The sequence below is a fragment of the Danio rerio genome, chromosome 10 (assembly GCF_052040795.2).
Source record: "Danio rerio strain M-AB ecotype USA chromosome 10, GRCz13ab, whole genome shotgun sequence".
NCBI classification, from domain to species: domain Eukaryota; kingdom Metazoa; phylum Chordata; class Actinopteri; order Cypriniformes; family Danionidae; genus Danio; species Danio rerio.
This window is the reverse complement of record NC_141030.1, coordinates 24,171,096-24,197,061: the sequence shown is the minus strand read 5'-3', so window position 1 is coordinate 24,197,061 and position 25,966 is coordinate 24,171,096. Positions and strand designations below refer to the sequence as shown.

At 35.8% G+C, this 25,966-nt stretch overlaps 3 protein-coding genes and 1 long non-coding RNA gene across 8 annotated transcripts; 2 read left to right on the top strand and 2 right to left on the bottom strand.

Moving 5' to 3' along the window:
- Positions 1 to 1,288: 1,288 nt before the first annotated feature.
- Positions 1,289 to 4,669, bottom strand: LOC147835050 (uncharacterized). Its single transcript, XR_015501111.1, has 2 exons — positions 2,258 to 4,669; positions 1,289 to 2,085 (listed from the first exon to the last, which is right to left on the bottom strand). It is a non-coding gene; the product is annotated as an uncharacterized LOC147835050 (long non-coding RNA).
- Positions 3,009 to 13,654, top strand: rassf2b (Ras association domain family member 2b). Of its 3 annotated transcripts, none has more exons than NM_001002195.1 (10): positions 3,009 to 3,230; positions 9,305 to 9,406; positions 9,498 to 9,573; positions 9,654 to 9,793; positions 10,552 to 10,643; positions 10,739 to 10,887; positions 10,964 to 11,117; positions 11,664 to 11,785; positions 12,957 to 13,054; positions 13,154 to 13,654. In NM_001002195.1, exons 2-10 carry the CDS (start codon positions 9,351 to 9,353, stop codon positions 13,215 to 13,217), a joined length of 951 nt encoding a protein of 316 aa, NP_001002195.1. In that variant the 5' UTR covers positions 3,009 to 3,230; positions 9,305 to 9,350; the 3' UTR covers positions 13,218 to 13,654. The 3 variants fall into 3 exon arrangements, with proteins under 3 accessions (NP_001002195.1, XP_087124841.1, XP_087124840.1); XM_087268715.1 differs by lacking the exon at positions 3,009 to 3,230 and adding an exon at positions 6,736 to 7,402 and having other exon boundaries at positions 8,287 to 9,406; XM_087268714.1 differs by lacking the exon at positions 3,009 to 3,230 and adding an exon at positions 7,622 to 7,683.
- Positions 13,655 to 15,544: 1,890 nt separating this feature from the next.
- On the top strand, positions 15,545 to 21,266 carry sprn2 (shadow of prion protein 2). Of its 3 annotated transcripts, none has more exons than XR_015500180.1 (3): positions 15,545 to 15,601; positions 17,576 to 18,165; positions 18,323 to 21,266. XR_015500180.1 is itself a non-coding variant. In NM_001007780.1 (2 exon segments), a coding segment is annotated over 1 exon segment (408 nt). In that variant the 5' UTR covers positions 15,563 to 15,601; positions 17,576 to 17,587; the 3' UTR covers positions 17,996 to 18,676.
- A 588-nt stretch (positions 21,267 to 21,854) lies between these two features.
- On the bottom strand, positions 21,855 to 25,858 carry prnpb (prion protein b). Its single transcript, NM_001013297.2, is given in 2 exon segments — positions 21,855 to 24,184; positions 25,792 to 25,858. A coding segment is annotated over 1 exon segment (1,821 nt). The 5' UTR covers positions 24,178 to 24,184; positions 25,792 to 25,858; the 3' UTR covers positions 21,855 to 22,356.
- Between the last annotated feature and the right edge of the window lie 108 nt (positions 25,859 to 25,966).

Here is a 25,966-nt window from a genome sequence, read left to right as displayed (position 1 = left end):
GTTCTCCATGTTAAACACTGTGCCTTTTGAAAATGTTGAGATTTTTTGAGGACAGGGATTCCTTTATTGTGGTGAAATTATAATTTCTGCACACCCAGCAGATTTTATAGACATGCCTGGCCACTATATTAGGTACGCCTGCTAATGCACATTTATATTTATGCATTCAGGAGACCTTTTTATCCAAAGCAACTTTTTTTTTATCAGTTCTTGCCTTCGGTGTGAATCAAACCTGCAAGCGTGATATTAGCCTACCAATTGCCATGCTCAACTATTTGAGATACAGGAAGGGTGATCAGCCAATTACATGTACCTCTGTGAATTTAGGCATAGATATGGAGCTGGTCAGGTTTAAATAGGGCATCAGAATGAGGAAGTAAGACCATTTAGGAGGCTTTAAATATTACTATTTACTATTAATACTAAAACTATTTATCATTTTATTTTATTGTATGTGTTTAAGTAGAAACTATTTATAGATTTTATTTATTTATTTATTTATTTATTTTTTACTATTGCCCTAAAATCCATGGTTAAAAAAAAAGCTGATAAATTATCTGATGTACTGGGATTTTTACACTTGAATCATCACATTTACAGCCAAGAATGATCTGACAAGTAGAAAATATCCAGTGAGTGGCTAAAAATGTCAAAAGAAAATGTCCAAACAGTTTCAACTGATAGAAAGACAACAGTAAAAGAATGCTGGTCCATAGTTGGAATAAAGCTGGCACAGCAGGCAACTATCCGCCATGTGGGCCAGGACCTGGGTTTGCTGAAGTGGCACCATCTTTAAGCTGGCACAACACTTGGGCCAGATGTAAAATGTAGTATTTGGCCCAGATGTTAAAAATTGATATGTGAGCCACTTAAGTTTGGCCTATCTTGACCCACATTTAAAAAACATTTAAATTATATTTGACCAAAGAAAAAAATGTAAGCAATCAGGTGACTTCAAGAAAAAGTACACCCATGGAGCGTCTAAAGCACAATGCTTATTATGTGTTATTAACTTTGCCCAGATATGGTCTATGTTTGGCCCTTGTCTGGAAGCCAGACTTGGTCCAGTCATGTAACATAATTCACTGCGACCTGTGTGCCAATCAAAGCTGATTGTGTAATTTTGCTATGTAGAAGAGCATCACATTAAACCTTGATGCAGAAGAGCTACAGTAGCAACAGAAGAGGAAAAGACCAGTGACTCTCTTGTCAGATACAACAGCAAACCGAGCATTCAATTCACAAAGGCTCATCAACAAATATATAATAAAAGATTGGAGAAAAGTGGCTTGGTCACAGTATTTTATTTTATTGTAATTTTATTTTTTATGGGCATTCATTCATTCATTCGACTTGGTTTTTGGACGGTATAATCGTAATTTAGTGTAAACAATGTAAAAGCATCATTCCTGCCAGGTATCAACGGATCAGGTTTGTGAAGTAATGGTGTGGGAGAGATTTCCAGACAGTGTTGTTCTTTTGAAAATGCAGTTGAGGGGCTACTTTCTTAACATGCCGCAGCCACCAAAATATTTATACAATGAATACAATATGACCCATAAAATGTTGCGAGCGACTCACAGCTTTTATTGCCACTTTTTAAATGAGTGTAACGTCAGTGACACCCACATTTCAGAAAGGTACTTAGAAGTGTTGTGTTATGTGCAAAAAGTCAGTCAGTACTTTAACACATGGGTATTACAAAAAATCTGAGTAGACATGGTAAGCCTTTCCATTGGAATCCTTAAAAAATTGGCTACTTTTCATTCTATTTGTGAGGGTTTTAAGTCTCAATGGAGTGGAAAATGTTCTTAGACCTGGCAACCCTGCCTTCTTGGCACACTTTGGGCCAATTAGTGCCAACCGCACATCATTTAAACACCACAATGATGCTTGAACATTCTTGCTGACCATGTTCATCTTTTCATGACCACAGAGAACCCATCTTCTAATGCTACATCCATAAGAAAACACACCATGCTCAAATCATCTCAGATCGGTTTCTTGATCATCACAAGGAGTTCACTATCCTCAAATGGCCTCCACGGTCAATCCACAGTCACCCAAGACCAGGGGTGCTCAATCCTGTTCCTGGAGATCTACCTTCCTGTACAGTTTGGCTCCTACCCTGATCAAACCCACCTGAACCAATTAATTAGGACCTGAAATCCATTTGATAATTACAAACAGGTGTGTTTGATAAGGGTTGCAACTGAAATCTGCAGAAAGGTAGATCTCCAGGAACAGGATTGGCCACCCTGCTCTAGACAAACACATTTTGGGATGTGCTGGAATGGGAAGTTCATGTCATGACTATTCAGCCAACAACAGCAGCAACTGTGTGACATGATCATGTCAGTTTCCAGCAGCTTGAATTTATGCCACAAAGAATCAAAGCTGTCCTGAGAGCAACTCAATACTTGCAAGGTGTACCCAGAGGTGTAAAAGTAAGTGAAAGTACAAATACTGAGCGAAAATAATACTCGGTTAAAAGTAGAAGTATATACAAAATAAATTTCCAAATACTTAAAATTACAGTAATCAAGTAAAACTCATCAAGTACCTTACACCTCTGGGTATAAAGTGGCTAATAAGAGTACATGTATATTCCTTCCATGCATTTACATCAATCTATGACTCTTTTGTATTTATGGGATGAGTGTTGCCTTATGAAAATGTAGAAGTGATCCAAGGGAACTGCAGTGCTGCAGGCTTCATATACGAGTACTGACTTTCAGAAGAAACACAGTAGTCTGGAGCTACTTTCATTTACATCTATGATTCTCTTGTGGGACGATATGTTAACATCTGCCCCCAATCTACATTCCTGTTTATGTGTTCAGCCAAGCGTACTTCCTTTCTGGCCCAGCAAACCACCCGAGCTCTGTCTGGGTCTCTGTGCTGGTGATTATCTTGGCCTGTGTGCTGAATTGTGGTTGGGGGCAGTGTGTGCACATATATCTCCGGCATATGGGAGGAAGTCTGACCCTAGTCAGAATAGCTGTGACTTCCTGACTGAGCGTTTGCAACGAGGAAGAGTCTCGCAGGGAGGGGCGAAGTTTCTTTAACTTGTCAACGGCACACTTTCATCCACGACACTGCCGTTTTCATGGTGACCGGCTGACTTCCAGCACTTTCCTCACTGGTACCGTCATCTTCTCTGATGTCTGAGCGTGAGGCCGACTTGGTTCTGCGTGCTTTGCTGGATTCCTGCACGTGCTGCTTGCACAGTAAGACACCTGCTTTGACATCCTGACCTTTACAGTTATGTTACCCAAAATATCAGAGTATAAATTAGGATCTTTTGCTGCATTTCAGGTTGAAAAGGTGGTTTAAATTTAACTTCACCACTTCAATTTATGGCTTGGTTTTAATGTACTAGTCATTTTTGTTAATTCGTTTTTACATTAACAGTAAAAAGCAAATTGATACTTTGAGAATGTTGTGCTAAACGTGTTCTAGGGATGATTTTCTAATATTACTCTATTATAATGTAGTCTGAGTCTGAATGTTCAATATATCTTATTAAACTTTTAGTTTTATGCCTCGGTCATGCAAATGTTATGGAAACATTCTATTTTATCAATCAGCAAACATTAAGGGGACTTTTGAACATTCTCTGAACATTATAAAACAAGAAGAAGCATTTTTAAATGTCCCTTTGCACTAGTAACAAACGTTATAAAGATAACCGTAATGATAACGTAACAGGGCTCAACAATAAGGACTGCCAGATGGCCCGGGGCCAGCGTGTGAGATGCTAGGGACAGTAGACAGGATCGTTACTGGCCCGATCAGGCCACTGATGCCCTGTCACTAAAGTTTAATTTGCCTGTGACTATTTGTCAATTGCGTGAAAAAACAGTCCGATTAGAGAAACCGTTTGCGTTTTTAAGTCTTCAAATTCTACCTTCTCGGTTCCTCTTATCTGATTGGATATTGTGAGCATGTTATTTTTTTCGTAACAACCAGTACAGCGAAGAGACAGCAACATGGCGGCATCATCAAGTGATGATGCTAAAGGAAAATATTCATTTTTAACATCTTGGAAGCAAACGTTTATGAGGGTACGCCACGAATGAAGTGATGTTTTCTACAGTTTGCCGTCAGTTTGGCAGGTCAGCCATCTTTTGTTTTGCAAAACACTTTGAATTTTGCTCATTACACATTTATTAACATTTTTTAAATAATTAAATTCTAGATTTACAAACATTTTGACACATTTCTTTTTTAAATTTGTGGCTAAGAAATAACTATTGACTTTTTTTTGTTAGGGCCAGTGAAAATATTGGAAGGGCAAGTAAAAATCTCAACCACTGGTCCGATTGGGCCAGTAGAAAAAATCCTTAGCGTTGAACCCTGCGTAATGATTTTTAATTTATGTTTTTCTCTTCATTATAAACTGAGATAACTGCATCTGCTAAATGCTAAAACTCTTTAAAGCAGAATATTCTGTTGTCATTGTTTTTGTAATAAATCATCACGGTGCCTTAATCATTCTAGTTATTGGCATTTTCCTATTCTAGTTTGTCATTATCTTGATCATTACAGCTCTTGGTGTGAACAGGTCTTTAGAAAAGCATCCAACAAAAAACATTTTAGACTAAAATATCTATAAATGAAGTTTAAAAGAAACAATTGTATTGCAAAGTATTACACACTCAATCTGGAAACACAACACTATTCCACTCAGTATGGAAAACAATCATTTCCACAGATATAGGAAAGTGTTTTGTTTAAAAAGCCATAGTTAATGCACTGTAAAAAATATATATTATCAATTACCCCTGACACAGCATACTGTATGTTTTTAGGTCATTGTTACTTATCAAACTTAAAAATAACCTAAAGTTAATCATGTTCTAGCTTAATTTTATAAGTTACGCAAGCTGTTTTAAGTCAGTTCAACAAATTATAAGTTCAATGGACTCATAAGGTTAATTTGATTCAGCTTAAAAATTTAAGACAACCAGGGTTTTTTTTGTGTGTGTAGTAATGCTGTTTAATTGTCCTCCATATCACTTTAAAATATAGCATTCAGTGTAGAATTCTAATATATTCCATTGATTTTGTTGATCTGCATGGATATGCTCATTTTCTGCAATGTGCAATCATGCAGACTGTTTGTGTGCTAACGATTGATGCCAATCCAGACTTCATTCACCCAAATGGAAAGCATATTTTCTCCATATTAATTATTTGTTATTATGTGCCATTCACAAAATAGAAAAATAGGGTAACACTTTACAATAACGGTACATGAATAATGATGTATTAATATGTAAACTAAAAATTACTTTATTATAGACTAATTATGAGTTATGTGCGCTAATCATGAACTAACTTTAACTACAACATGAGTCACAAGAGTTTGTGTGTGATTAACAGCTACCTTAATTACTTGTTGGTTCATGTTGTTAATTAATGTATTAATTAACATTTATTTTAAGCTAAATATAACCAACATTTAATTATAAGCTGTTAATCTTTAATTATGTAACGACTTTACTTGCAGGGGCACATCACCATTAACTCATCCTTAACTACTCATGAACTTTTGTGTTTTAACCTTCCATGTTGATGTTAACTGAACACTTTGTTATATATTGTAAACCCACTAGTTGGATGTGTATAAGAAGTTCATGAGTAGTTAAGAATTGGTTAATGATGATGTACCCCTCCAAGTAAAGTCAAGATATAATTATAGATTAACCTGTCATGAGTTCATGATGGTTAAATTAAGCATAAACGAATGTGCTAATTAATACATTAATTAACAAACAATCATGTACTAACAAGTAATTAAGGTAGCCATTATTCACACATGAACTCACATGACTCATGTTGTAGTCAATGTTAGTTTATGATTAGCGCATACATTAACTCATCATTAGTCCATAATAAAGTAATGTTTACATATTAACACATCATCATTATTCATGTACTGCTATTGTAAAGTGTTACCGAAAATAGTGTGAACAAGTGACAGACTTCAACCGCAGCTATAGCATCTTGTTGGAGTGAGATGCTTCAGGTTTTAGATGGCATTTGATTGGTCATTTGATTGATGAGAAGCTGAAGTGCAAAGTAGGGCTGCATGATATTGAAAAAATCTGCCATTGCGATATTTTGTTTTGCTGCGATATATATCACAATACGAATATAATTTCACCAGATGATTTGATGAAAAATTAGAAGAGCATATAAATATGACAAAGCAAAAATTAAAGTGAAATAAACAGTACTTTATGATTTTCTGAAAAGTCTAACAGTATTCAGATGTAGAAACCGAACAATCCCATGTAAGTTAACATAGTCATCATGACTGTATAAATAATTGTGTACAATAATATTGTTATTCTTTAATAAATAAACTAATTCTGCACTGTGACTATTGCGGATACACACGTTGCGATAATGATGCTCAAACGATATATTGTTTAGCCCTATAGTGCGAAGTGATGTCAGCAATATCACTGATGATAATGCATGTAGCCATCTAGTATCTTCTACATGCAAATTCCCAATATAGAAATCTTGAAATATATGCAAATTACAAATACAACATATGAGTTCATGCGATTGCGAAATCGATGCTTAAACGATATATATATATATATATATATATATATATATATATATATATATATATAGATAGATAGATAGATAGATAGATAGATAGATAGATAGATAGATAGATAGATAGATAGATAGATAGATAGATATTATTTTTTTAAATATTGCTAAAATGGCTGAGTTTTTTTTTTCCAGTCGTTCATTGTTAATGATTTCTGTAAGTATTTATCTGTAATATGAACTGTATTTTACTGTATGACAATATACAATATGTAACTGTATTTTAAAGACTGAATTGTGAAAATTACTGTATATTTAACAGTAAAGATATACAATACTGTAAGTACATATAGAGAAATAAATAGTGCTGTAATTACAGTATTTGCTGTAAATGATTTACAGTAAGTTACTGTCGAACTGCTGTCAGTAAGTTACTGCAAATATGTTTATACTGAATATACACAAAATTATAGCCCATGTCCTGACATTTTATCCTACCCATCGGATTATGCTACAAACACTGTATTTAAATGGTTCTGAGGTTGGGGTTAGGGATTAGGTAGGTTAGCATCACATTAAATATTGGTACAATGGTAGCAAAACCTAATGGGTAGCATAATGGGTCATTAAAATGTACTACCTACAGTTGAAATCAAAATTATTAAACCCCCTTTTACTTTTTTTATATATATAATATAATATTTCCCAAATTATCTTTAACAGAGCAAGGAAATTTTCACAGTATGTCTGATAATATTTTTTTCTTCTGGAAAAAAGTCTTATTTGTTTTATTTAGGCTATTAAAAGAAGTTTTAAAGCATTTAAGGCAGGGGTCTCAAACTCGCGGCCCGCGGGCCATTTGCGGCCCTCAGTGTAATATTTTGTGGCCCGCGCCGACCGCTGTTCACTGACAGAATCAGCGGAGCGGGAACAGAGAGCGCTCCCTGCTCCGCTGATTCTATCCGTACACAGCGGTCACTGGCATTCCCCGCCCGCCGTGTAAACAAAGGGGCGGGGATGCCGGTGACGTCACCGAGCACCACGCCCCTTTGTTAGACGCTGTGACGGGCGGGAAGTAGGAGGGAACTCGCGCCGGCCAGAACCAAGGTAAGCTGTTCCCGCCCCTGCCTGCCACTTAGCTACAGCCTGCATCTTATATATTATAGGTAGATACAGACTGGTACAGACTGATGTGACTGGAGTGGGGTGGGGGTGTTTTATTTATACATATATACGCCTTTTTTTTAGGTGAGGGAATGGAAGTTTTGAGTGAGTTCCCCCACTTTTTTCCCTAGGACTTGGCCTTTTTGGGAGCACATATTTGTGTGAGAAGTTATTCTCCACCTTGAACTTCAATAGGTCAAAGTACAGGTCTAGACTTAATGATGATCATCTTCAAGCCATACTGATGGTCTCAACTGCTTCCGCTCTAAAGCCAAATGTGGTTCAGATTTGTGAGAAGAAGCGCTGTCAAGTCTCTGGCAGTAAGGAGTAGGCAAAAGATGCCATGTTCAGAAGAACTGTTCATAATCTTCACTCAATGTTCTATTAATGTTCAGGACACTTCATGTTCAGAAGAAATAATTAAAACTGTTAATAATGACATTTGAGGACTTTTTTTTTTGTGAAATCCCTTATGCGGCCCAGCCTCACCCAGACTTTGCCTCCTGCGGCCCCCAGGTAAATTGAGTTTGAGACCCCTGATTTAAGGTAAATAATATTAGCCCCTTAAGCTGTATTTTTTTCAATGTAAATTTACAATAACTTGCCTAATTAATTACTCTATCCTGCCTATTAACCTAATTAACTTACTTACGCCTTTAAATGTCACTGTAAGCTGTATAGAAGTGTCTTGAAAAGTATCTAGTCAAATATTATTTACTGTCATCATGCCAAAGATAAAATAAATCAGTTATTAGAAATGAGTTAATACTATTATGTTTAGAAATAAACAGAAATTGGGGAAAAAATAACAGGGGGGCTAATAATTCTGACATTAACTGAACTTTTTGAATGGTAGGTGGGACAATCTGACAAAGTAGGACAAATCAACAGAACCGGGTCTAAAAAGATTACAACTATGTTGTTCTTCATGATTTCTGGTGGACAAAGAATGGTTTATAACTGTTACTCCTTTAAATTACCTAGGAAGATGAAGTTGAGCCATTCTAGCATTATGGATGTGGCATTTGCAGTAAAAACTCATAACATAAATTCACATAGAGAGCATATGTTAACATTATATTGAAACATTTGTTTATATTTTCCAGAATAACTGACAACAGAGTTACAGGACCAGAAAAATATCAATCTGTAAACATACTTTGTATTTTAAACATGGAAAATCACGTTGGTAAATCAAATAAAATTGTTTAAAAACATTGACAGAGATATTTTGGAGTATTTCACTGTAAAATGCTTACTCACACAAAAAACCCAGAAACTGTTTCCGTATTTTGGCGAAAACTTAATTTTTTCATGGCAAGGTTGACATTTGCACGGAATTGCTCAGTTATATCAGTAAATTGAAATCAAATTTAACAATAATAGACCTTTTTTTCTGTGTTTACAGGCTTTAATAGATTGATAGTATGTTTTGAGTTTGTTTAGCTTATTTATTTTTTGTTTTTTGTCAAGTTTGAGTGTGTGTTTCTGTGTGTGGGAATCTTGCCTGAGGTTATTTTGCGATTATGAGGCTTGAAGTCATGAGTTTTTCTTCTGGTCGCAGATAAACTTCATTACTTCATTCTTCCGTGTGTCTCCACTGACCCGACATGGAAAGTGTGGATTCAGACAAGATCCAGGTTGGAGAAAACAAATTTGTCAGCAAGTAAGTGCATCTCGTTGTGTTACTGTAAGCTTTCTTATTTTCACTGTTTTCTTATATATGACATCACTTCCTTTTCTTTTTTTGGTCGCAGGAGTGTTATTCTCTCACATCTCAAAACATATAACGTGTATTTTGAAGGAGATGCCCTTCAGTTGAGACACAGAGAGGTTGGTTATTTGGCAAGCTATAGTCTGTTGTTTTGATGTGTTACACCACCAATGACTGTGATGTTATGTGGCTTTTAAAGGAGGAAGGAGAGCTGGTCATAGAGGGTTTGCTCAATGTTTTTTGGGGTGTGCATCGACCAATCAGATTGCAGATGCAGGACGAGAAGGACACTGGCAGGCCACGCCCCTTAGTGACACCACTGGACATCAATACAGTCAAGTCAGATATTAACAATATGCTAACATGAGATTAATGTTATAGAAATATATGTTTGCCTTGTTTTGTAAAAAAAAAAGTACATAAAGATTTATATGCTTGTTCTAAATTTTGGGGTTGGTAATATATTTTTTTAAAAAATCTCTTTTGCTTAGCGTGTACAGGATTTGGTTTAGCGGGAAGTTATTTGGTTACAAAAAACTGAAAAAAGAGAATAAATAATATTGTGAATGTAATTTTTTGAATTTTTCCATTTTTAAATAAAATTGTAATAATCTGATACAAAAACTGAGTTTACTGGAGCCACTCACTTCAGTTACATTATATATTTTAATTTTTTTAATTATTATTATTGTAGTTATAATATATTGTTGATTGGTTAGTTGTGTTTTAGGAATATTTACTATTATTTTTATATTAATAACAATATTTTTATTCAAAATGGAATAACTCTGTTCTAAAATTAATTTCGCATAATAATAAATTACTAATAAATTTGTACTGAACATATAAACTTATACTGTTATACACATATATGTATGTTATATTTGTTTTATTATTTGATCAACCCAAAAATCAAAAGTCTATCTCAAAAAATAAAAAGAATTTCAGTTCACCCAAAATCTAGAAGACGAAAAACACATTAAAACTCTTGTCCCCTGGATTTTCAATGTAAATGTGTGGCTGTATGTGTAATTTTTGTTGTGATGGATGCAAAACAAACAAAAAAATCTACTTTAATAAACCTTTTTACCTTGTAGAAGTAACGAAACACATCAGCCGCCAGTTTCCATTGAGGTCACTGCAGCAGAAGAGCGGTCGAGAGACTCCAGTGAGGAGAAGCAGGAGGCAGGTCAATACTTTCCTCCACTTCTCCCAAAACCTCAGCAGTGTTTATTATTCATTGCCAGCTGTTCCTCTGACTCCTCGTAATGTTGTTTTTGTCAGGAGAAGGACATCATGAGTCGACTCTTTCTGATCGGCTCAACAGAACCAGAAGTGATGTCAGTGGCAGGAAAATCGGCGGACGTCGACTCGGAATCAGGAGAGTCCAAAGACACCGGTGCTCCTTCAACGGACACTTTTATAACCACAAGGCAGGCGTTTTGTAAAATCGTTTACACTTTGGTAAACATTTGCCCACTTTTGCTGACGATGTTATTTGTCAAATAGACGGCGGTTTTTACTCCAGCGGTCGGCTCTGTGACGAATGTGCGCGTCAACAGCTGTATGACGACATCACAGGTGATGCGGGTGTTACTGAACAAGTTCAAGATCGAGAACAGTCCGGATGAATTCAGCCTGTATCTCGTCCACACAAGCGGAGGTACATCTAGACTCAATTTAGATCTTGTTATCCACATCTGCACGTGGCTACTGCGTTTCAAATTGTACTTTAACTTTGTACTTTTGGCTGGAAATAGTTTAATGAACACACTTGACTTAACAGAGCAACAGGATCACCTTTAATCTAGCTGAAAACATGTGGAGAACTTGCAAAGCATCATGGGTCGCATTGACCCCTTACCTCTCAATGTCATGACATAGTTCTTAAAGCTATACATACATTATTGGGACCCAAACCATTTTCAGCCATAGGGTCCATTTTGTGTGTGTATAACTTTTATGCTACACTACTCCTATTGAACATGTCATTGACATTGCTGTGGTAAAACTTATGTTTTATGGGTTTTCATGGGTTGCTGAATATAATTTGTTAATTCTAATAAATTATTTTATTATTTGGTGGATAAACCATGAGATTGACAATACCTCACTTTAACAGAAGCTACCATAATTCAAGCAAAGCATCATGGTGTCAATGGTTTTCTTTTGTTTGTGCAAGATAGTTCATTTTCATTTTGTCATTTAGAGAGGCATCAGCTGAAGCCCAATGATCATCCTTTGCTGGTTAGAGTTTTGCAAGGCCCTTGTGAACAGGTCAGCAAAATGTTTCTTATGGAGATGGACCAGGTGGAGGAGGTCACATATGATGTAAGAGACAAATATCTCTGTCTGTTTGTCTATCTGTCTGTCTAACTGGCTGACTGATCATCTTGTCAAAATTAATCATCTACATATTTATAAAATCTAATAAGCACAATTCAACTATTAATAAATATTTACATTCTTTTTTAGAGGAAGAACATATATAATGCATTGCAGTAAAAGAATAAACAATAATAATAATAATAATAATAATAATAATAATGCAAAAATGAATGCTTATTTATTTATAATTTTTATAGGGTCATGGGGAATGGGAAGCCAAATTACTCAAATGTAATTGTTAAGTGAATATGGATATATTTCAATAAATAATGATGAAACACATATTTGAATCATAAATTAAACAATTAATTAGTATTACCAAACAAATGAATTAATGGCTATTTTATGCTGATGAGCAACTCTGTATAACCTTGTCACTTGTGGCATACTTTAAAGGGTTAGTTCACTCAAAACTGTAAATTATGCTATTAATTACTCCCCCTTATGTCATTCCAAACCCCTGAAACCTTTGTCCATTTTCAGAACACAATTTAGGGTATTTTTGATGGAATCCAAGAGCTCCCTCATCCCTCATAGACAGAAACGGTCCCAATGAATTAATGCCCTTTTTTTACTGAGCATTTAATTGTTCCTAACATCTGGCTCATTTTTGCTCACATTTATTTCTCATAACAGACAGTTTTGTTTTTTGTTTTGTTTTTTGCACTTTGCGTTAATATTTTTAGCATTATTTTTGAACTGATATTCTCTTTTGCTTTCTTATAAAAGATTGTTTACACAGTAGTTTTTTATTAAATGGCATTTAGTACAACATTAAACTAATAAGTAAATATTATAAAAGTTAATGCAAAATAGTGCTAAAAATAAAACCTATTAAAACTATTATTGACTTAATAAATAATAGTCCTACAACAAATTTGCCAGTCTGATCAAATAATATAAATTGACACATTTTACAATTATATTGTCTAATATTATGCACAAAGATTTAGTGCATGTTCGACTAATTTTGAAAATCAAAAATAAAATGTGAATCCTTACTCTTACTCCTGCACAAATGTTAAGTGTGGTGTTTTATTTTAGCGTAGTACTCTCTTAATTCAGCCAAACTGACTTAGTATATCTCGTTGTAATACTTAATTTTGTCCTCAAGGTGGCACAATACATCAAGTTTGAGCTTCCTGTTTTACAAAGCTTCATCGCTAAGCTTCAAGAGGAAGAGGAAAGAGAGATGCAGAAACTGAAGACGAGGTACAGGAGTGAACCTTACTAAAAACACATATGCGAGTGTTTTGAAGCCATTGCGTGTGCTCATTTCCTTTCTGTGGCTTTTATTTCCTGTCAATCTAGGTATGCTGAAATGCAGCGCATCATCAAGAGATGCATGCAGACTTCAAAGTCTAAAAACACCTGATGAAGTTGCTTCTATCCTTCAACACCATCTTTAAAATATTAGTAAATGAAGAACAGTGCTTTCTCAGGAACATGAACGTATTTAACCTATTACATTTTATTTATATAATAATTATTGCCTTCTAAAGCTATGATGGCTTCTATAAGTTTGTCTTGATATGGAACGTAAAATGTGTCATGCAAACTTTCACTCATGCACAATTGAATGATTATTTTTCCAGTTATTAAATATTGATTTAACGTTAAATTCAAATTGTGAATAAATATACAATGTGAAATTAAGAATTAATAATTTATAAGTCAAATGTATTTTATTGCTGATCATTTGTATTAATGTTTATAGGTATCATAAATATTTAATATACTTGTTTTCTTGAATATTTTCTAATGTATATGCACAGATCTTTGCTCTTGATAATAAAAACATTGTAAACTACAGTAATTTGCTTATTGAAAACTTGATTCTGATTGCTAAAATTACAGTTCTCATTCAACTAAATGATCTTACAGCAAAAGAACCAAAACTAGAGTGCCTAAATTAATAAAAATAGCCAACAATAGAATTGTTTTCCCATAAAATTATTTTTAGACTTAATATAAATCCACTGGCCACTTTATTAGGTACATCTTACTAGAACTGTGTTGGACTCTCTTTTGCCATCAGAACTGCCTTAATCCTTCGTGGCATAGATTCAACATGATACTGGAAATATTCCTCACAGACTTTGGTCCATATTGACATGTTAGCGTCACACAGTTACTGCAGATTTGTCGGCTGCACATCCATTATGTAAATATCCCTTTCCACCACATCCCAAAGGTGCTCTATTGGATTGAGGTCAGGTGACTGTGGAGGCCATTCAAGTACAGTGAACTCATTGTCATGTTCAAGAAACCAGTCTGAGATGATTTCTGCTTTATGACATGGTGCGTTATCCTGCTGGAAGTAGCATCAGAATATGGGTACACTGTGGTCATAAATGGACGAACACGGTCAGCAATAATACTCAGGTAGGCTGGGGCATTGACACAATGCTCAATTGGTACTAATTGGCCCAAAGTATGCCAAGAAAAAATCCCACACACCATTACAGCAGGATAGATCCAGGTTTTCATGTTGTTGATGCCCAATTCTGACCCCACCATCTGAATGTCATAGCAAAAATTGAGACTCATCAGACCAAGCAATGTTTTTACAATCTTCTATTGTCCAATTTTGGTGAGCCTGTGCGAAATGTAGCCTCAGTTTTCTGATCTTAGCTGACCGGAGTGGCACATGGTGTGGTCTTCTGCTGCTGTAGCCCGTCCGCTTCAAGGTTTGATGTGTTGTGCATTCAGAGATGCTCTTCTGCATACCTCAGTTGTAATGATGGTTATTTGAGTTACTCTTGCCTTTCTATCAGCTTGAACCAGTCTGGCCATTCTCCTCTGACTTCTGGCATCAACAAGGCATTTGTGTCCACAGAACTGCCACTCACAGGATATTTTGAGATGGTTCTACATAAAAATCCCAGCAGATCAGCAGTTTCTGAAATACTCAGACCAGCCCGTCTGGCACCAACAACCATACCACATTCAAAGTCTCTTTCATCACCTTTCTTTCCTGTTCTGATGCTCGGTTTGAACTGCAGCAGATTGTCTTGACCATGCCTAAATGCAATGAGTTGCTGCCATGTGATTGGCTGATTGAAAATTTGCATTAACGAGCAGTTGGACAGGTGTACCTAATAAAGTGGACGGTGAGTGTAACATATCTGTCTTTCTCTAGCTATTTTACCCATACAAAAGAACATGCATAAGCTATGTTTCCCTCTTTGGGAAACCATTTTAACTATTAATGTATAAAATTTACTAGCATGCATATCGATTTTAATGCTGGAAGTACTTACACTGCTTAGCTTAGCATAGTTCATTGAATCAAGTCAGACCGTTAGCATCTTGATCAAAAAAGACTTTAAAGGTTTAAACAGCAAATTATCTAAACTCTGGTTGTATTTGAACGAGATGCTAATGGTCTAATCTGACAACGATTTATTCTAAGCTAAGCTAAAAGTTCTGACGGAGATCTGCTGAATAGATTAAATAATAGTACAACACTACTCTTTATCTCTTGGGAAGTTGTAAATGAGCAAATAAATCCTATTTCTTTAACAGAAGTTGCTCTAAAATGAGAAAAAACAGAGCAGTACCAGGCTGTAATTCACTCTCTGCTGTCTCTTTGTTATGAAGTGGGCGGGGCTCTTGAGCATCCCTGATTGCTAATTCGCTCCTGCTGAATGATTGACAGCTCCACAGGGGGCTTGTTTACCACAAAGAGCAGCTTCTCCCAGTGAGGCTGTACAGTTCAAGCAGTGAACACAAGCCGGAGATCAGCAGAATCAGCAGGTAAGATGCTTGTTCATAGCAACAGATGGGGCTTTGGTAAAATAGGAAAAATATTGAGATTGAACATTTAATTAACCAACTCAACAGCAAATGTAATAATATATGCTGTTTTTTTATTTTCAGTTGCAGCAAACAATATCCTTAAGCATTTCATTTCATTTATTGTGTGAGTTTGAAGTAAGCATGGCATCATTGGCACATTGACCGTGTTTAATGCATTATGCAACCCTTATATATTTATGGCACAACAGGTGGGTGATTTTGTGTGAGTAAAAGCAGATCACATCTTTCATTCAAGTTGAGCTTGACAATTGATGTAACAGTCAGGTTGTGTGCTTGTTGTCAGTAGTCAGCACTTGTCCTTTGATGTCCAGTGGTGCGGAAAATGAGACTCGTGCCGCTCACTGCTTTACAACTCTCTAATAATGACCACGAATTTATAAACATAATGTTGAACAAACTGATAATAGAAATAATGAAATGTATGTAATTGTAATATTAAACACAGATTTATAGTATAAAAATAAAAAAATTAAAATAATAAATTAATAATAAAGGACATTAAATTATAAATATTAAACTACTGTAGATCCAAAAAAAAGATAGTAAAGATGTATTTTAAATGTTTATTGTAACCTTATTTTATTACACAAAAAGTAAATAATGCACTTGAAATTCAATATTAAATCTAATAAATGATATATCATAAAATAGATTAAAAAACTACATGTTTTGTTATTTTAACATTAAGAATAATTTTTAAGAAAATCTGCAATTATTAAAATGTATTATATATTAATGAAATATGTTAAAAAGAATATTCTTAAGTTTTTTAATACAAAATATCATTAATACTCTTATCTTATATCTTACTCTTATACTTAGATCTCACTCTTATAGCATTTTCTCAGTTTAAAATATGATGTTTATATGGTGGTTGAACACAGTAAGCCACTTAACATGTAAATACATATTTTTATTTCTTATTTATACAGATACAGGGTGTCCGCCAGGTCTTAAAAAGTATTAAAAGTTGATAAATCCATTTAGGGAAATTTAAGGCCCTTAAAAAGTTTTAAAAGCTGTTACAAGCTATTAAATTTCGCATCATTTTTGAATATACAGTCTTATAAATATATTTGTATGCTAAAGTTTTACATTTTGGGATGCTGTGTAGCTTATGAAATCTATAAAATCCTGCTATATTTCATGTCACACTGCTTTGCTTACTGCAGTAACCAAGGCAGCACCATTATCTCTGCTGTTTTAGGTGAAACCTTCTGCATTAACATTTTTATAAAGTATAAGAATAATGTTTAGTTTAGGATTAGTTTCTTACAATCAGTATTAAACAGTCAACAATGTGCATGTCAAAATCCTCTATAAATAGTATGTATATAATTTAATTGCATACTTTATTTCTAACTTATTTAAATATCCTTTCTGTTCTCTTGTCTGCATGTATTGTAACCTGAGCTCCTTGCAACCCCAAAATCATTCCTTGTTTATTTAGTCCACACATGGCGAATAAAGCTCTGATTCTGAATTTAAATTAGCCCATAGGCCTATGTTAATAAATAAACATTCTTTTGTAGTTCAGGGTGTTTATTTATATTAAAACTTATGTAAAATATAAACAATATCTCAGCTTGATAATAAAAATATGGAATTATTCAAATGAATTATTAATCGTTTAAACCACAGCTAAATTGCCTGCATCATCTGAAATGACCTCTAAAGAGACTATAGGGCTTTTGAAGAGCTAGTATAAATTCTCTTTTAATTATTTTGTATAACTGTGTTGTTGATGTTGTATTTATTTATTTGTTTGATTTGTATAGGCCTATATATTATCTTTTAATGTGACATGTTATTATCTTTTATGGTTGATGACAAAAATGTATTTATTTCTTATAGTAGCCTGTTCTCCTATGGCATATTTTGAGTATAAATGCATTTTCACTTTTTCTGAAGGAATCTTCAGTCATGCTGGGCAATCAGAAGCTGCTGATCATATGGGTGTGGATGTTGCTGTTGGCGTCGCTGTGCCCTTGTTTCCACTGTAAGCGGGGTTTTGGTGGCAGGGGCATGAGCAAAGGAGCGGCACCGGCCAAAGCGCCTCCGTCCCAGAGCAAAGGCTCATCATCCAGGCAGGGGCTGAAGCTGGCAGGCGCGGCGGCTGCGGGAGCTATTGGAGGAGCGGCCATCGGCTACGGACTGGGCTCTCTGGGGAGACCGAGGTACGGCCACAACGGCTACTCTGACGGCTATCACCAGCCCGTATACAACCAGTCACACCGTGGGTATTACGGGAGCACGGGCAGCTCAGAGCACATGGGCAGCCTTCTCATCACACTGGGCACGGTCGCTCACGTTGTTATTATGTGGGCTTGATTTAGGCTTGAGGCATTTCTTCTGAATGAAAGACAATTTATTATTTGAAACAAAAAGAAAGGTTTTAAAAAGGAAGATGCAATCATTTATCGAGTATGCTGTTCGATGAAATGTAGGCTAAAGAAGACCTTTTTTGTTGTGTTTTTGAGTTGTTGCTATAAACCAAACTTGTTCCTGGAGGGCCGGTGTCCTGCAGATTTTAGCTCCAACCCTAATCAAACACACCTGGACAAGCTAATCAAGGTCTCACTAGGTATACTTGAAACATTCAGGCAGGTGTGTTGAGGCAAGTTGGAGCTGAACCCTGCAGGGACACCGGCCCTCCAGGACCCAGATTGGTGCCCCCTGCTATAAAGTAATACAGCTTTGGTCGGAAGTTAACGTGAATTGTTTATTATATAACTCATTACATTGTGTTTAATTACTACCCACCCTCACACTAGACCCCTTACAGCAACGTAAAAACATAAATTATTGATGTACCGTTTTACTAAAATGATGGTAAATTGATGTGTTCATAGAATCTGCAGGTGTATTTCTTATAGAGTTCATCACTAGCTGATAAAAGCTATTGTCACTGATCAGGGCTTAATATGTTCTGTCAATTCAAAGAGGGTGAGAAAACGCAGTATGCTGTGTGAAGAAAATGTTTTATGTGGAGTTTTCTTTCAAAAAAAAAAAGAAAAGTTGTAGCTATTTTAACCACAAATTAACCTTGTTTGTAGGCAAAATGTGTTACAGATGTCTGTTAATCCAGTGGTTCTCAAACTTTTTCCATCAAGTTCCACCTCAGAAAAAAATTTGTCTCTCTAAGTACCACCAAAATGAGTAGTATTGAAATACAGTAGTGTAGTAGGCCCAGTAAAGCAGCTACAACTCTGCACAGTTAAAAAATCATGGCAGATTACCTTAGAAATATAGGCTATATGTCATATATGGCATATTATATACATCATTTTTGGTAAACTTTGAAATGTGTGTAGCATGTACATGACATTTCATTCCTCCGCGTACCACTAGAAGGAAGCATTCGTACCACTAGTGGTACACGTACCACAGTTTGAGAACCACTGTGTTAATCAATACACCAAACGACCATACACATTTAGGCTTAATAACAATAAAAGCATGATTAATCTGATGGGGAGGGGGTGGAAACTTTTACTGCCAAATATTCCACAAGTACCTTCCCAGCTAACAGTTTTTGGTTCTGTTGGACAGTTAGAGCTGGGCGATATGGCAAAAATGCAATCTCGATAATTATTTTCCATATTGAACGATAGCGATGTATATATTTTGGTATCAGGTGTTAAGATTTAAATCTGAGTAAAATTTAAAAGAGTAACTTAAGCCACTAAAATTAGAGGGTCCATTAAATGGCATAACTTCTACTCAGCACAAAATTTGATGCATCTCTAATATCAACACACTTTTAGATTCCCATTGTTGCATATTTCTGCTGTGAGATTGGGTCACTGTAGAATAAAACAGCCCAGAGCTTATCATTGTTATTGACATACATTTTATTGCAAATTGTTATAGTATCATTTATTGGCCCAGCTCTATGGTCATTCATCTAATAGCAAATAAAATATTAGCAAATATAGTCAGCAGAACATTTATGTAGGCCTATTGTTGTCTTTTAGGATCTCTATGAGTTGTTCAAACAAACAAAAAACAACAACAACATAGAGTGAATGATCCTAGAACCTTTTTATCTGGTTCACAAAATAATACCTAATCTGGAACAATGCAGGAATGTTAGGGGAGCAAAAAATATAATTGTTTATCTGATTAAGCACCTTAAATGCAGATATTCTTATTATAAACAGTTCATCAAAGGTAAAGTTTAGTCAATGGCATGACTAATGGATTAGTGTCGGTGCTGTATCTGTAGTAGGGCTGCACAGTATATTGTTACAGCATCAGTATCACAATAGTCACATCGCAAAGATATGCAATGTCCAGTCTGAATTATAGTTGACCAGGAGCTTTGTATTTTTATTTAATTACTGTATATGGAATTTATATGATTTATGCAAAAAATTATAATTTTCAAATATCTACATTTTTAGGCGAAAAAAAGATTATTTCACTTACCCCACTGGCAGATAATTTTCTTAAAACAAGCAAAAAAAAAACTCTTAATTTTCAATTATTATAATTTTTTTTTTTGACGGTGAAAACTAAACAAAATTTTTACTTGGTCTAAGATTTTTTTTTATATTCGGACTAGAAATAAGACAAAACAAAGTAATAAAAGTATATATATCTTTTTTTGCATTGTGATTATTTAATTTTTGCACCAAAATACTGTTAGACTCCCCTAAAAACCGACAAATAGAGCTATTCAAAACCATATTCTAAAACTGTATTCATTTCACAATATTTATCGTAATATCAGATTTTTCCAATATTGTGCAGCCCTAATCTGTAGGATTTTTATCTTTTTAATAATAATAATAATTATTATAATTACTATTATTTGTCAATTTTTATTTTAGTGTTCATTTTAGGACAAAAGGACAAATTCATTTGTAAAATGTTTAGGGTACAGACATTTTTTTTTAAATGATCCCCATTTCACAAAAAAACAATTAAAAAACACTGCCAGGCCTTCAGTTGGCAATTCCACTTTGTGAAGAAACACTACATATCTGAGCACATGCACAGACTTTTATTATAAAACTAGTTTTTAAAAGTTGTGGCCCTTAAAATGCTTTTTAATTATTAGGTTTTTAGTTGAGTTTAGTTAAAAACCTTAACTGTAGGATTTTAACTAAAAATGTAAAAGCTTTGAATGTGTGTTGACTGTTCATTTACATGACACAAATTAGGGTTTTACAATATTTAATGCATTGGTTTAATGTACTCATTTTTTAGGTAAGTTTTTGACATCCAAATCAACAATTGTTTCTTTACAAAATAATTTTTTTTTACACAACAGCATTTTTTTCTATGGAAACAACACAATTGTATGTTGTTCACAGTTCCAAAGTAAGAAAAAGCATTTAGGTTGTGTGTTGATTTGAATATGAAATGTATATCCAAATGGTTTTTTTTTTCACTTGTGATGAATGTTAAACATTTAAGCATGATGTGTTGCTAAAGACCGATAATTCAGCAATCATATAACCTCAGTTTTGGTTGTTGTGTATATTAACAAAGAACCAGCTTTAATTTAAGGGCTAATATTTAACTGAGTCATTTTTTTGCAAGTCATGTGAGCCGATGTACTCTGATGGGCAAAATTAATAAAAGAGAAAACAGATTTAGCTTTTGCCATTTCTTTAGCACATTGGCATCAGTTAATACTCTTATTTTAGGGCTTGATGTGTGTTTTGGCTTGTGTTTATAACCATGTAACTATTTGCTTCTTGTACTGTTTAAATGAATAAATAATTGACTCTGCTTATTGCCGTCCATGTTGTTTGCTGAACTGACAGATTGCTTTCTCATTGTGACGTTGGTTTGCTGAATGCCCTGGTCTCCTAGCAACGTGTATCATGTGAAGGCCTGGGTATGTCGCTCTGTGATCTTACAATGGCAGTGAGCTTCATTTTGTTTTACAGACCAGCCATTGTCTATAAAATATTGAAAACGTGGGCTTCACGGTGGCGCAGTGGGTAGCATGATCTCCTCACAGCAAGAAGGTCGCTGGTTCAAGCCCCAGCTGTGACAGTAGGTATTTCTGTGTGAAGTCTGCATGTTCTCCCCATGTTGGCGTGGGTTTCGTCCGGGTGCTCCGGTTTCCCCCACAGTCCAAAGACGTGTGGTACAGGTGAAATTAATAAGCTAAATTGGGCTTAGTGTATGAGTGTGAAAGCAAGAGTATAAGGGTGTTTCCCAGTTTGAGGTTGTGGCTGAAAGGGCATCTGTTGTGTAAAACATATGCTGGATAAGTTGGCGGTTCATTCCACTGTGGCAAAAAGAGAAGAAAAGAAAATGAATAAACATTGAAAACATATTTGTTCTCTTGTTTATATGTACTGTACCTGTGCAAACGAACTGCAGAGATTTTGCCGAAAGGTATGAATGAAAGTAACATAAGTAATCAAAATAAACGAATCTTTTAGTATTTTATTTATTTATGTATAAGGCAAAAATGTGATTAAATATTATCCTTGAAAATATAAATGCATAAACGAAGTGAACACATAAAAATTGTATTAAGGTATTTACATTTTTATTATACAGTTGTAAAAGTAACAATATTATTGTATGATGATGATTTATCATAACAAAATTCATTCATTAAAATGCAAATGGCAATATAAGTGCTGTTATTTGGATTCCTATAGAGTGGAAAGGAAATGTAATTCCATTACTTAATACATTATATGTTCATTGTTATAGTTCCATTAAGTGGTACTAAAAAGCATAGTGGAAGCAGTGAGCAACAGGAGCACTTCGGAGATGCTGTGTCCATTATGGTTATTGGAACTTCTGGGAATTTTCCCTTCTCTTTTTTCCATTCTATCATCTCTCTGACTCTCTGAGTAAACAATGTACAGCTCAACACACTTTCGAGATTTCATCTGCTCAATAAGTGCCGGATAACCAATCTGCATGATGCTCACTGTTTCCTCATCCTCATTCTTATGAATGTCAGCAGCCTTTGGATAATCACGGGTGGTTGTATTAGATGTGGTGTCATTCTTCTCTGGCCCACCTTTCTGTGAGGATTCTTCATTCAAACCTGGAAAATCACTCATTGGTTCATCTCTTTGAATATTGCTGTTACCTGCAGATTCTTTTGAGTCTTGGTCTCTTAAAAGATTATTTCGCTTCATGCATGTCTTCATGAAATTGTCGTATGACTGAGCTTGAGCTGGTAGCTTTGATGTGTTGTCGGTTCCTGCGGTGTGACTGGGTTTTTTCTTGTTACCTCCATCTTTAAAACGTGTGTCCTGACGTTGGTACATATGGTTGTTGTAGTAGCGTTCCTCCTGTGGGCTTCTGAACTGGAAGTTGGGGCGTTGAAAGTTTCCTATTCCATAGCCTATAGCCATTCCTGCCATTGCACCAACTCCTGCAGCCACCACTGCCTTTTTCCCGAAGCCTTTGGATTTTGCAGAAGGGTTGTAGCCCATGTTTTTCACTGATTGTGAGAAAGGGGAGCCACCCGTCCCAAACCCACCACCTCCAAATGAGCCTCCATATCGTGGACTGAGAATCTGATTGTTGGGGTTCCAGTTGGGATATCCTCCTCCAGCAGAAGGGTGTGCTCCTGGGTAAACTCCAGGCTGCCCTGCATTTCTCACTGGGTAAGATCCAGCTCCTGGATACCCACCAGGGCTGTATCCACTTCTACCAGGGTTCTGGTTAGAGTAACCCCCTCCCCCAGGATACTGATTGGGGTAGCCACCACCTGCATAGGTACCTGCTCCAGGATTCTGGTTGGGATTCCCTCCGGGGCTGGAGCCGCCTCTTCCAGGATACTGATTGGGATTTCCACCAGCTGAAGGATAGCTGCCTCCTGCTGGATAAGAACCTGCTCCAGGATTCTGGTTGGGATACCCTCCAGGGTTGGAGCCACCTCTCCCAGGATACTGATTGGGATTTCCACCAGCAGAAGGATAGCTGCCTCCTGCTGGATAAGAACCTGCTCCAGGATTTTGGTTGGGATACCCTGCGGGGCTGGTGCCACCTCTTCCAGGATACTGATTGGGATTTCCACCAGCAGAAGGATAGCTGCCTCCTGCTGGATAAGAACCTGCTCCAGGATTCTGGTTGGGATACCCTCCAGGGTTGTAGCCACCTCTCCCAGGATACTGATTGGGATTTCCACCAGCTGAGGGATAGCTGCCTCCAGATGGATAAGAACCTGCTCCAGGATTTTGGTTGGGATACCCTCCAGGGCTGGAGCCACCTCTTCCAGGATACGGATAGCTGCCTCCAGCTGGATAGCTGCCTGCCCCAGGATTCTGGTTGGGATACCCTGATGGACTAGATCCACCTCTCCCAGGATACTGCTGGTTAGGGTAGCCTGGGTTACTTCCTGCACCAGGATTGGAGGGTTGTCTGGGATAGTTAGGTTGGGTCTTGGTCCCTTGTGATGTTTTTTCGGATGGCTTCTTGGGAACAGTCTTGCTTACAGTGCCTTTCTTTCCTCCTGATGTATAATGTAACACTGCCATCAAAACCAAAACGATGGCTAGAAGTTTGCATAACTCCCCCATTTTGGTCCTAACAGAAAACACAGTGAATTAGTGCAGACCTGACAATGATCAAGGAGGTAAAGACACAGAAATTAAGCTTAATGAAATTCACTGATTTTACTTCATACAAAACAAGAGTCAAACTGATACTTAATACAGGAGAGAACACAGTAAAAACATTCCTAAACAAGGCTTTAGTAAACAGCATCTTGTTTGGAAAGGCCAGCAGAGTTAGTGTTTACCACATGTCTAATGGAGAATGCTTTTAGTATTCAGAAACGGCACAGAGAGGAGACAAGACAGTAATGGACATGAAAGCATTTCTATAGAGTAATATGGCTCTACAGCACTTTCAGCTTATCAATTTGGTGTCCATTATACCTTATGAGATTAATACCCATAAAATCATCTTCACATTAAAAGCCTAAAGCATGATCCTTAAGATATTATCAATGCATTTTCACTATCCTTCAATAAAACATTCCAAGAAAAACAAAATCAACAATAATTGCATTAACACTTAATCAAGATGTTTTGTTTGCCACAAAATGAAATTTGTGTTATTAATGCCTCAGTCTCATGTCACTTTAATCCCCCAAGACTTTTGTTCATCTTGGGAACACAAATTAAGTTATTTTAGATTAAATCTGCACATCGTTATTCTTTAGGTGAACAATTAATCTATGTAAGTTAGTCCAGTGAAAAAAAAAAGTTTTAGAAATCTTCAAAGTTTGGCCATTTGCTTATGTGTTTGCAGTAGCAGTCCTTCTTTGTTGACATCAGTTTGACAGCTTCAGCCACAATATACTTAACCAAGCCAACCTTACTGTTCGATTGCTTCCAGGGAATAATGTGCAAAGATAAACAGCGCCCCCACGCAATATTTTAAGGGAGAGAAGTAAGCATATTGAGTCATATTTACTGTTTTTTTGGGGGGGTTTTTTTGCACAAACAAAAGTGTTTTTGTAGCTTCGTATGATTATAGTTTGTCCACTGATGTCACATTAAATCTTTTGACAATGTTTTTGGTTTCTTTTCTGACTTTAAACATCTGAGGACTGTTTCTGTCTATGGAGTATGAGGGAACTCTTGGATTTCATAGCATAATTTAAATTTTGAGTGAACTAACCCTTTTATGTATGCCACGAAGGATAAGGCTATATAGAGTTGCTCTTCAGCAAACCAAAATCCATACAGTCAGAGATTACAATTTGATAGAAAGTGTTTATCATGCAAAATTCAAGATTCCTCTTGGGGCGATTAACTTTAATATGCTTTAATTTGCAGCAATTGTGCTGAATAAATCGTTATTATGAGATATTTTCAGCAAATACAATTTAAATAATACAGCAGTGTGACTATTTTTGTTTATATTTTAGCCAAGTAGTTAAAGGTAGAATGTCTGCAAATTTAAACAAATTTAAATGTGGTAAATAAGTAAAAGCTAGACAGACACATTCATAGATATGCATATAAATGACATTACAAAACCAACAATCTCAAATCAAGGTCCTTCATACAAATAATAACATCGTAAAGAACCTTTTATAGTATGTTTGTTTAATTTAAATGTCACATTTAAGATGTTATATATGTCTCTACGGTGAGCAATATGATAGTTTGGTAATGTCTTACCATAAAAAGGTTGAAGAAGCGTCTCTCCCGCAGCACTCTCTGCTCAACAGAGATCACGCTGACTGTAGTCGGGACAGATAGTGGTCTGGGTGTGGCTTCATGAAATAATGTTCTTACAGAAAGCTAATAAGGCTGGGGTACTGTTTCTGTGTGCGTGACTATTAAAAGCTTCAAA